Source organism: Haliotis rubra, unplaced genomic scaffold (assembly GCF_003918875.1).
Source record: "Haliotis rubra isolate DU_JTF1 unplaced genomic scaffold, ASM391887v1 Scf69, whole genome shotgun sequence".
Taxonomy (NCBI): Eukaryota; Metazoa; Mollusca; class Gastropoda; order Lepetellida; family Haliotidae; genus Haliotis; species Haliotis rubra.
Window position 1 is genome coordinate 2,732,510 of NW_025767401.1, and position 13,148 is coordinate 2,745,657.

The 13,148-nt window shown below is 39.3% G+C and overlaps 1 protein-coding gene across 1 annotated transcript; it reads left to right on the forward strand.

The window, feature by feature from the left end:
• Positions 1-187: 187 nt before the first annotated feature.
• Positions 188-5,902, forward strand: LOC124258310. Its single transcript, XM_046692394.1, has 6 exons — positions 188-292; positions 981-1,127; positions 1,425-1,712; positions 2,467-2,535; positions 2,999-3,194; positions 3,341-5,902. Exons 3-6 carry the CDS (start codon positions 1,536-1,538, stop codon positions 3,940-3,942), a joined length of 1,044 nt encoding a protein of 347 aa, XP_046548350.1. The 5' UTR covers positions 188-292; positions 981-1,127; positions 1,425-1,535; the 3' UTR covers positions 3,943-5,902.
• The last annotated feature ends 7,246 nt before the right edge of the window (positions 5,903-13,148 follow it).

Sequence of the window (13,148 nt, forward strand, 5' to 3'; positions counted from 1 at the left end):
AGATGATGCATTTGGTTTTAGGTATTGGTGGTGGTGGGTCATCTCCATCTAGTTCAGTTGTTGTCTACAATCCCGTGACTCCACTCACCTGTAACTGTGCTGGGACGCTCATCAAGACGTGTGCTTTGGGTTTTCATCCAATTGCTGGATGTGTCTTAGCAGTGACAGGATTCGCTGGTGCCAGTGGCTTCTGGGGATTTGCAAAAGCAGTCTTTGACTTTGCTACTGCATGCGTCCTCCCTGTCTTTTGTCCTGAATGTGATGAGGGTCTTACGTGGTTGCAAGAAGTTGAGTAAGTTAAAAATACTTAAGTGTGAATGTGTAATTAGTGAGATGACAGGTTCATGTTTAGAGTTGGACATGATTGTTGTGCACCTGTATAAGACTCTTTTCAGGTCTTGTCTAGACTAATGCTTAGTCTCTGAATATACAGAATTCTGGTTGTAACAAATTAACCCATTTAAATTGAAAAAGAGCACCAGGGAGACCAGAGATTCAGAACCTGAAGAAATCTAGACATGCTTCATGTGGAGCTATAGCATTGCAGGGAGGGCTAGGCTGTAGGGAAAATAATATTGTTCAGTGACTGTGAGATAGACTAGATCTTGTCAAAAGCACATTTCTGTATGAACAAATCTTGACCTTTGCTGTTTTATTAAGGAATTGAATGTACTTTACAAACGTAAAAACAATTATCTAAACATTGTATTTATTTTGAAAAATCAAAGAAACTTTCCAGACGTATGGTATGTAATAGCTCGCATCATGTCCGGTCTCTGTAGCTAGCATAGGATCGTTCGTAAATCCGAATCTCAACTTCAACCTGATAATGAGTCCTAGGAAATCAGCCTGTGTGCTCGCGAGTATCCCGAAACTGGTTAATATTTACATTCCGTGTCACATAAATTTAGGCATCTCTGATTTGAATACATGCTTAAATGGTCAAATTAACCTTAAAATAAATTGTTATCTCTCTTTAGGTGCATATATGAAATGAACAGAGACTGTAGCTCAAACCGACGCCGACGTGCTACAAATGGGGAGATCATCCAAGGAGTGGTGAACAGTAACGTTGCCCTCAGGAACTACATGATCATGTTGGAGGAAGTCTTTGGAGGACAGGAAATGTAAGGCTTGACTTCCGAGTTGATGTGTCTTCATCAGCCCATGCTTGTCCTAAGAGGCAGCTAACGGGATGGGGTGGGCAGGCTTGCAATTGCGTAGCTCAGTGCTCATGTGTACACCCACCCACCCAACACCTCCCTCCCTCCCACCCCCGTTAATAATTAATTGGCGAAACATTGGGCGTTTATTTCCATGTATACACAATAAATACGCCAGTGGCGTCCACCAGTCTATTGGTGGAGTTTACATTTGGTGCCTAAACATGCACGAGTTTCATGATACAAGGTTTCTATTTTCAGGTTCAGTGTATATGACAAAAGCTGGGTGTCTTCCTTTAACCTTGCCCTGGCTGATGATAGTGCAGGAGGAGGCTCTCTCTCCCCAGTGAGATCGCATCCATTGTTGCTTCAATGAACTCCACGCAGGGGGTGATTGTAGAGAAGTTCCTGCTCAGATGGAACAAAACAATGACAGCTTGGGAAGACGGAACACTCACTTCCCTTGGTCCTAAAGACAATGTCATTGCATATAATGTCATCATGTCGAGATTTCCGCAATTTAAGACAGACACGGAAAATGCCAAACAAGTAAGTTTATATGAACATTCTTTATTGATATTATGTGCAGGTGGACGTTCCTTCGTCAATTGACCCGTGAAGATCCGGGTTATAATCTTTGCTTGTCGTAAAAGGTGACTAATAGGATCAGGTGGTCAAGCTGGCTGACTTGGTTGATAGATTTCATCGTATCCCAATTGTGTAGATCGATGCGCATGCTGTTAATCACTAGATTATGACATAAAATTGGATAAAGTCTTCCATGTGCCGTATCAAACTTGTAACAAGCCATTAGCTGAATTTAGTGAAAAATCTGCGAAATGTTGAGATCATCTTCTGTGAAGGACAATGACTGCTGTATGACACTACCAACTCGCAAATACATAAGTCGTAGGTAAAAAGGTGTTTACATCACTCATCACATTAAAGATCAATTCTTTGATATGGATCATATTTGCTTCTCAATCACCGGAAGCAGAGGGGTCAAATCAAAATAACCACCTCTTATAAAATCATCGGAATTAAAAGCCATTTAAGTTATATAGAATAGTTTATCTCATCGTTGATCGGTATTTCTGTACTCATGTACAGCTTGTAAAATCAAATCGATAAACCATCCCACCCACCTCATTTGCCCCTCCTGAAATCAAATTGTATGCTTTTGACACGATAGAATGGAAATGAACACATAGGACTAAAGCGTTCCCATTGAAAAATTCGCATTAGAATTGCTTCACAATCATCTTTGTCAAATACATACATGTGTCATGTTTTATCATTGCAGAGAGGATTTGACTCCATATTTGATGACTTTGGAAATGCAGTCAATGCCTATCAAGAAAACGTAAAGAAGGTGATACTGGACAAGACTAAACATTTATTACATCTAGTAATACTGTGTATTGTGTATCGAACTTCAGCCACACCTTCGAAAAGATGACATAACACTTCCTACACTCGTCACATTAAACTTAGTACCTTATCATGAACTGATTAACTAACTCTAACCAGGTCATTAAGATTATTGAGATAAAAGCCCATCCTCCCGACCCCCTACCCCTAACTACACCTCATGTCAGCCCAAACAGTTTAAAGCTTGCTATTTGAGAAAGATTAGAACAGTCTGGAAACGTATTTCTAAATACATAGCCCGATTGTTGCTGGTAGGAGCTACATGACTGCTCATGATTTTATTAGAAACATATCGGAAATAGAGTATCCACACGTTTCACCTGTACGCCATGGTTCAAGTGAATACGTTAATGTGCAGACTGATACTGTACCTGTTTGAAAGTCCATGTCATCTTTTTCGTCAGGGTGGGAGCGATGATGGAGTGTGTGCCAAGGTTCGAGTACGTATTGTGCAAGAAGTGGTCCTCACCCGAGAAGCTTTCACTGCTCGTTTAGAGATAGAAAATGGAGAACAATCAGCCCTGGATAGCATTCGGGTCACTGTAAACATAAGGGCAACATATGGCGCTGGAACATCAGTTAATGACAAATTTTCAGTTGGTAAGTATATTTAGTCGGACATGTTCAAACTATGCCCATTTCATAAAATAAAACGGAAAACGCGTCATCATATTGAGTAGGATTTAGGTTAAAGCAGTAGAAATTGAATGAATAGTGAATTCTGTGATGTTCCTTCTTTTCCAAAGGAAACCCAACTTTGGTGGGTCTTACTGGAGTTGATGGTACAGGCAGGCTGGAGACAGACGTGTCAGGTACAGCAGAATGGCTGATCATCCCCTACTCCACAGCAGCAGTCAAGGAAGACACCCTCTATGATGTCGGCGGGACTCTTTCTTACACAGTTGATGGCTCCAACTTCTCCATCCCTCTCCTGCCAGATACTATCACAGTTAAACCAAATCCCAGCCTCACCGTCAACTACTTCCAGGAGAAATACGTCCAGGGTGATGACCCCATGACAAACGTGACGGAGCCAGTTGTTCCTTTCACACTGGCGGTCATGGTCACCAATGAAGCCTACGGTGTAGCCCGCCAGCTGAAGATAACCTCCGCACAGCCAGAGATCATTGAAAATGAGAAGGGATTGTTAGTCTCTTTCAAGATAATTGGAGCGCAGCTGGATGGAAATCCTGTCAGCCCTTCTCTGTCTATAGACTTTGGAGATATTGAATCCTTCGAGACCAAGACTGCTCGCTGGTTTCTAACATCAAGTCTAATGGGGACATTTTACAACTACACAGCTACGTTTGAGAACATTAACCCCTTGGTGATCCTCAGTTATCCATAATGGAAGACCTTGGATATCACGAGTTGGTCCATCTGGTGAGACTCGAGTCTACAAATGACACAAGAGATGACTTTCTGGTTAATGATATCATAGATAAGGATGAAATGCCTGATACGGTTTTTGACAGTTCAAATGGACTTGATTCGATTCCAGTGAGTTCATCTAATGTTACGGCCTTCAGTTTACAAAGAACCGAGACTGTTAGAACCAGGACGTATACTTACGTAGGCCTGACTGTTATGATGTCATGGCGCCCCTCCACAATCTATGCCTACACTCGCCTGGTGAACAACGTGACAAGAGACAGTGTTACTGAAACACTCCTGCAGGTTACCAGAGATGATGGGAAGGATGTCATGGTAGGACCTAATGCCTGGCAGACATCCCACTACCATGATAAGTTTTATTTACATATATTTGACCACTACAAGAACATTACTGAATCAACCAATATCTCTTATTCACTGGTATTTGGGCCAAAAAATATGTACAAGCCAACATTTACTAAGATTATTTACGAAATATTCGTTCGATTTGGTCAGCCACCCGGTCCCATTCTTGCAGTTGAAGCAACGGATAAAGATGTTGACACGCAAGTGCGCTACAGTCTTGACAGCTCATCTGTGTTTGCTATAGATGAACTGTCTGGAGAAATCCGAAACATTGAACCCCTCACAAATATGCTGTATGAATTGACTGTGACAGTAACTGATGATGGTATCCCCCTCGGTGAAGAGTTCAGCAAAGGTTGTGGTGAGGGCTGGCGTCAGCAGCATGTCCTCAACACCAGTTTCGACTTCTACTGACGAATCTTCAGTAACAGGAATTTCAACCGGTAGATCAACTTCCCAGGTTACAGGAGAAACATCTGCTGGAACTGTACCGTCTCCCACCACGTCACCCATCAGCCTTACAGCTTCGTCCACAGCAGCAGGTTCCGGTACGAACAACACAATTGCTGTAGATACAACCTCTCCAACTATAGATATGGTTTCATCATCCACTTTCAACGACTCATCTGTTTCCACTGGTACTACCGTGTCAACATCCGGGGCAACAAACAACCTGTCCCGTGTTTGGACTTTGGTTGTAGCGGGAATACTGATGTATACAACATACTTATCATTGTGAACATTTGATTTGTCCCATTTGTATATTATATTCGAGGGGAGTATGTGAGCATCCATGTTAACTCTGAACGGCCTTTTATATTGCTTCTAAAGCCACTAGATTTCTATGATGAACCTACCTAGAAAATAAAGACTGCTGATTTACCTTAGTTGTCAACGCCACTATTGTCAGGATTAGGTTCCTGTGTGGCTGTAGCTGCTACATGTATACACAGACTGTATTATAAGCACTTAATTACATGCACCGCCCTCAATAATAATCAGATGATACAGGAAATCGTGAAGCATCTCAACAAACAGGCATACCTTATATGAGTTAAATCACATGGGCTTTATCATCCTGCTGTACAATAGGTAAGGTTTTTTTTATTTACTTATATTGTTTTATTTTTTTAAGATACATAAAAACCCCGAGCTTCTTATATTCATAATTAACCACAACTGTAGGTAAATGTTTCATAAAACAGCAACACTACGTCCTTCAAGGTTTTAACAAAAAGTCTCTAAACAACAGTTTGACTGTCAGATTTATCTCATATACAGTTCACTAACCTTTACTGGACACGTTTACTAACCTGTACATATATTTTTTTATTGCGAATGGAAATATATATTTCTCTGCTTGAACTCATTGTTGCTTGTGTCTGCTGAGTCGCGGTGGAGGTTTAAGATGTTACATTGTATGAATTGTCACTATAATATCTTTGGTTTTATGTATCTTCTCTAAATGCACAGACGTCATAATTTCATTGTATTCAAATAAAATGAAAACAATTATTGCTTTGACCCATGATGTATGATATGAATAAATGTATTTTTAGAAATCTCCACCCCACTGTGTCTGTGAATGTAATGTTGTCCAGGGTCGACATCAGCATTATTCCCCAGCTAATTAACAAATATCTTTAAATAATCAACATTTGCACCTTACAGGCGTTTGGTAACTTGATAGTTTTTGTCTGTTTGTTGGTTGGCTATATAACTCCACACTTAACAATATTCCAGCTACATGACGGCGGTCTGTAAATAATCGAGTCTGACCCTGATAATCCAGTGATTGAAATCAGCAGCATCGATGTACGCAATGGGGATACGATGGTCAGCGAGCTTGACTACCCGATCCCCTCAGTCGCCTCTTACTAGGAGCAGCAATTGCCGAAGATGTTAACCCCGATCCACCTGGACACAATCACAAAAGTAGCCAGGTCACTCAGGGTAACCACCGAAAACCCAGTAGTTGGCTCCATAGAATTAGACTCCATATTACTTATGAATTCTATCACGGATTCCCCACAACAGTTTGTACAACATTCATACCTACACTATGAGTGAGTGAGTGAGTGAGTGAGTGAGTGAGTGAGTTAAAATTAAAAGTCACTTTGGCAATATTGCAGGCATAGCGTGACTAAATAAAGTTATAGTTTAATGATAATTAAAGGTACATTATAAAAAAACTGTCAACAAAGGACAGTAATACAACTAGAATATCACAGTTATAAATGTAAAACTAGTAATTAAATCTAAAACATTTTAACTATAGAGGACAATACAATTTAAGAACAGGCTATAGATTGCCAACACCTGAAGGTTCAACTTCAAGTTCAATCAGTCCATTGCATGAAAGCCAGAGGCCCATATACAAAATAAATATGTATAATATGCCCAACATATACAACATAAGACACACACGTTACATTGAATCCCTTCTCAATATAAGCGCGTGATAAATAAATAGAGTTACCTTATGTTGTAATAGGGATGCTTTTCAGGAAAGTTTTGTAGCATTAATATTTGATTGTAGCCATTGTGGAAAATACAGTTGACTTAAATCATTATATACAGGACAAAGAAATAAAAGGTATAGCTCATTCTCTACAGTATTACAAAATGGACAGCACTTAATAATATAATAGATGAATATCTTCTTTGATTGATATATAAATTATGTAGGCCAAGTCTCAGGCATATGAAAACATTAAGAAGCTCTTTATTACGTAAGTTGTATAGATAATACTCAGGTTCAAGTAAAGATTTAAACTCACAATCATATCTTGAACTTTCATATAAAGATGAATGCCAGTCTTGTTTAAAGATATCGATAGCCCTGGTACGAAAATGTTTCATAAATGCATTGACGTCGCCCAGGGTTTGGGATAACCAAACAAATCCAAAGCCGTATCTAAACAAAAGATTACGAATACAGGTTGCCCAAGTATTTTTACCAATATTTTCAAGATGGACAATCATATTGTAGGTATGTTTGGGCAGACGATGTTCTGGCATATTTATTACTTTACACCAGTACTTTAAACAGCGAGAGTAAGAAGTTACGTACAAAGGAAATCTCCCACATTCACCGTACACCATATTATTAGGGGTAGACATCCCAACATGTAAAATCCTTTTACATGCAAGAAGGTGGACTTTTCAATGGCATAAAATTCCTTGTAGCACCAAATTTCAGACCCATAAAGAAGAATAGGCTGTACTTGGGAATCAAACAATTTCAAAAATATATTGGAACCAACAACCCCCAACTTTGGTATAACAGAGAGCAATTGAAGTAGGGCCCTTGTCCCTCTAATTGCCAAAATAATAATAGATTTATTCAGATTTAGTGTATGTGTAAACAGTATCCCTAGATATTTATATTCGTTAACAACAGTCATACGTTCACATTTAAAGTACCACTTTTCTGTAGCTGCCGTTGGACCACCCTTACGAAAAACAAACAAATTGGTCTTTTCAAGATTAACATCAAGTCGCCAGTTATCTGAATAAGATGAAAGTGTATCAATTTGTCTCTGAAGACCAATAACAGTACTTGACATAAGGATCACGTCGTCGGCAGAAATTAAAATAAATATTTCAACAAGATCAGGAAATAATTGGATGCCATGTCAACGACTATAATGTCAAAATATAGTTCGTTGATAAAGAATGAGAAAAGTATGGGCTTAGAACACAGCCTTGTACACCAGTAGGACAATCAAAATAGTCAGTGAAAGCATTATCACATCGAACACAAGACTTTACATTTGAATACATTGACCTGATAATATCAAACATTTTCCCTTTAAGACCCCTATTTCTAAGACATTTCCACATTTTATCTCTATCAACAGAATCAAAAGCCTTTCTAAAATCGACAAAAGCTACATACAATTTTCTTTTATTAAAAGCTAAACATCGCTCAATTACTGAGTATACAGTAAAAATATGATCGAATGTTGAGTATTCCTTTCTCATTCCAGCTTGTGAATCTGGAATCAAGTCCCTCACATTTTCCACTGTGTTAGCCTATTGTTGATAATAGATACAAATGTTTAACCAACAACACTTGTCAGAGATATGCCCCGATAATTGTTAGGGTTATTTATGTTTCCATTCTTAAATAATGGAACAATTATTGATTTAGCCCATTCAGACGGAAAACATCTAGAATAAAATATCCGATTAAAGCTTTTAACTAGAAACGGCATTATCTCAGGCAAGGCAGCTTTGATCATTTCGAAATAACACCATCCACAGCAGCAGACTTTCCAACTTTAAGACGAGATACAGTATCAACTATTGCTAATTCTGTAATAGGAGACTGACTGACTGACTGACTGAGTTTGGTTTTACGCCGCTTTTAGCAATATTCCAACAACATCACGGCGGGGGACACAAGAAATTGGCTTCACACATTGTACCCATGTGGGGATTCGAACCCGGGTCTTCGGCGTGACGAGCCAACGCTTTTACCACTAGGCTACCCCACCGCCCCACTCAAGTAGAAACTTATCAACATCACTAAACTCGTCACATAGATCACCATACTAGGGACCAAGGGGACTTACAGTACCGTTGCTTCCTGCATGGACCCTAGCTGGATTTACACCATCCCTTCAGATATTAGCAATGTTGGACAATCTAAAATAACACATATGCTGCGGTTAAACTCTGGTATGTGTAAAGGCCCTCGGATCGCCCATCAACACAATTATCGATTAGGACCAAGTGATGTTTTAGTTGCCATACAGCCTAGGTAGTATTGGGACCAACTGCAGCACGCGGTGGAGAAACTGTCATGTGAGTGAATGCTAGTTTAGTCATAGCATGAAGTAGTATGTCACAATGAACGTGCAGGTTTACATTTTAATATACTGAATGCTGGCTGTCATACAGTCACATGGAGTTACACTCGGTATTGACCTTGAATCATGTCAAAACAAGGTCTGAATCTTTGACATTTGGGTTCTTCCTGATTATGCATAATTAAAGTTTACTTGATGTGTAAATGTCATCTTGGTATATAACAGAAGTGTTATTTTCAGTCAAAACTTAATTTAATTGTGTAGTTTGAGCAGGAGAGGAATAGTTATTTTGGGTAAAAATTCAGTCACATCACATTTTCATCAACATATTCTTTCATAAAGAAAAGGTTATGGCATTTGTAAAACTATCAGTAGATAAAGCTTCTTTAGCTAAAGATTAAATTGGTGACTATACCCTAACTTTTCTGTAGCATCACATCTTATTTTCAAAATAGGGTGGTGCTTAATTATTGCACATGTGTATGTATCAAAGGGGCTGGATCGTTTGCTCTCACTCAGGCTTCGATGACAACACGTGGAGCCGTACAAGAAAGGATCGCTAAACCATTCTAACAATGATGTTTAAATAGATGTGTAGACTCATCAAAAATAAAAGAGGAAGAAATAAGTACTTTATATTGAATGGACTGTGTAAGATGTCACGAATCGTCACATCTTTCTGGCCTGTGGCAGAGGTACTATGCTGGCTGGCCGAATTGGTTTCAGCAACCCATGCTTGTTGTAACGGGAGACTAACGGGATCGGGTGGTCAGGCTCGCTGACATCGTTGACCCACATGTCATTGTATACAAACTGCGTAGATCTATGTTCATGCTGTTGATCACCTGATTGTTTGTTCCAGACTCGATTATTTACATAGATATAGATGGAATATTGCTGAGTGGCGTTCAGCAACAAACAGGCCCATCCCAGTACCCGACAATACACACCAGTCGTTTTGAGCCCTTTAACACAAGTATGTTTCATTTAAAGCCAGTGAAAGTTGTAGACCTACAGAATATATGAACATTAGGCTGTCTGAGTGCCATGATGCGTTTGATAAACAGAGATTATTACACGAGCAAGCGTGTCATACGACGTATACGAAATGCGTATGAAATTTTGTACTATATAATTTTGCACGGGTTTCCTACAAGTCATCTGACACACTTGCTCGAATGTAATAATATCTTAATTATCCATTATATTATGGTCATGTACATTTGTACAGTAAAACACGGTAAGCAAGTGCGGCGGTCCTCTTCGTTGACGTCACGTTCACTTGTTTAATGACGTCACAGACGACGAAATACAGAAACAATGTTTGCTAGGCAAAGATGATATGTGTACATGTGTTAATATGATGTATGTCACACCTGTTATGTTTCATCATGTGGGTAATATAGGTAAATCCGACCTGTTTCATCTAAACAAATACACTTTTGTTGCGTGTGTATGTGTGCGCTCCAGCGCTGTTCCATTGTACGATGTACATCTCCCAGTCGTTGTGTATTTGAAATGTATGTATGCTTTAAAAGGTGTATGCATCTATGCATGTACGACCCGTGAAGGTCCAGGTTAGATTGGGCCTTCAGTAACCTCAGGCGACTGACTCGATCGTGTGGTCAGGCACGCTGACTTGGTTGACACATGTCATTGGTTCCAAATTGCGCAGATCGATGCTCATGCTGTTGATCACTGGTTTGTCTGGTCCAGACTCAATTATTTACAGACCGCCGCCATATAGCTGGAATATTGGTGAGTGCAGCGTAAAACTAAACTCCCTCACTCACTACGAATGTACATTCATGTTGAAATATGACGCTATCAGAAATATTAAGTATACCATCATCGAGAATACGAGAACTTAAACAGGGTTATATTTGATACTTCCTACCCAACTTGAGTCCGTGACAGGTACAGTAACTGTGAGTCAAGACATGTAAATTAAATATACTCATGAGCATTTTCCAAGGGCGGTTGTACAAATTGTGGTCCAAATAGGCGATCATACCCAAGCATACATAGAATGCATACCTGAAGCAAGTGCTTCACTCAATAGCTTCAGATCAATGTGTCGTCTGTTCACGTTCCTGTAAACTACACCCACGAACTCTCGCACACACACTCACTCTTGGGAAGCCTCTGGGAAAACTTTTTCAAACCTCCCACTCCCCAACCTCCCACTCCCCACCCACTCCCCAACACCCCAATACAAATGTTTTACCAACAACACTTGTCAGAGAAATGCCCCGATAATTGTTAGGTTTTTTTATGTTTCCATTCTTAGATAATGGAACAATTATTGATTTAGCCCATTCAGACGGAAAATATCTAGAATCAAATATCCAATTAAAGCTTTTAACTAGAATCGGCATTATCTCAGGCACCCACACACCGACCCTCTAACGTCTATCACATGAGTGCCAGGAAACCCGCCAATGTCTGTAATATTAGCCACAATACCTCTATATTGAGGATGTCTCGTGGCAAGTGAGGAACGTCACACGCACAGCCTTGTATTCTTGTGTGACGCACCTTCGAAGCCGTGACAACTTAAAAAATCTACATCCTTGTATCTCACTTCAACACTGACCCTTCCACACCTGAGTTTACTTTTATCAAAGTGCTTATAATGCAAAACATACATAGTGTCCCAAAGGTTATTGTTGATGAGGAAACTTCCTGGTTTGTGGACCGAGTTACATGAGCACGTTGGCTTCTGCTGTATTCTGCATTTATAACATTGGAATTTGTGGTATTTTAGGCGATGAAACACGTTTTATTGGTTAGCTGGAGTAATTGTTTATGCTTTCAGACATATTCTTTGTGTGTTGGTGTTTGAGATAACGCCCTTGGATACCTTGTAATCTATGCAATTATATTTTACAGACATCATGTCAGCCATTGCTGTATCACCTAGAGTTTCCCATTCCCATTCCCTACGTTCCTAGCGATATCTCGTAAGGTTACGAACGTTTTGTTGATCGATACTTTGACTTGTAAGTAACAATATATGTTGTCTACAATTGAGATTGAAACAACTGCTTTAGCCTTAAATTCGCAAAATTCCTCCAGCACTTCATCAAAAGATACACATGCTTCCTGTTCAGGTATCGTAATACAATATAGCCACAAACACATGTATGCACAATATATTTTAATCAATATTGAAATAAAAACATATGCAAGGGCATTCCTCTTTCTCTCATTGAAGGAACTGATATATTAAGTAAAATTGAAAAGGACTTTTCTTTCTGAAGAAAATCTATATGTTTTTTTAGTTTTGAAAGGCATTTCCAACAGAAATAAGTCACTGGTGGTTAGGTTAAAGTTTACATTTGACGCAAATAGAAACGGTCCTGTGTTGAATCCTACTCCTCCATATATACCATATTTCATTACATTTTGATAGATAAGGGTATAGTACTGGTTATACAAAACTTCAGCTGTACGTGTGAAATGAAAATACAAGTCATGGTCAGTAATGCAAATATATATGCTGAGCGACACTGACTACACATGTAGCTAATGTTGCACATGTGATGCCACTAAATAATCTATTCTTCGCAAAGGTATGAAATCCTAAAATTACTATGTGAAAGTGCTTGTTTCTATATTCTCCAAAGATGTCACCAATATTTTTGATGATTTTAGACTGTTTTCTAATTTGACTTCATATCAAATGATATTCATGATCATGGATTTCAAAACAGATGCTGACTGACAGTTTTATTGTGGTCAATTAAAATATTCTCAGTTATTTCAGTTTGAGCCATGAAATTAACGCTGCACTCAACAATATTCCAGCCATATGGCGACTGTGTGTAAGTAAACGAGTCTGGAACAAACAATCCAGTGATCAAAAACATGAGCATCGATCTACGCAGTTGATGACATGTGCCAACCAAATCAGCGGGCCTGACCACCTGACCCCGTTAGTCGCTTCTTACGACAAACATGGGTTGTTGAAGACCAATTCTAACCCGGATCTTCA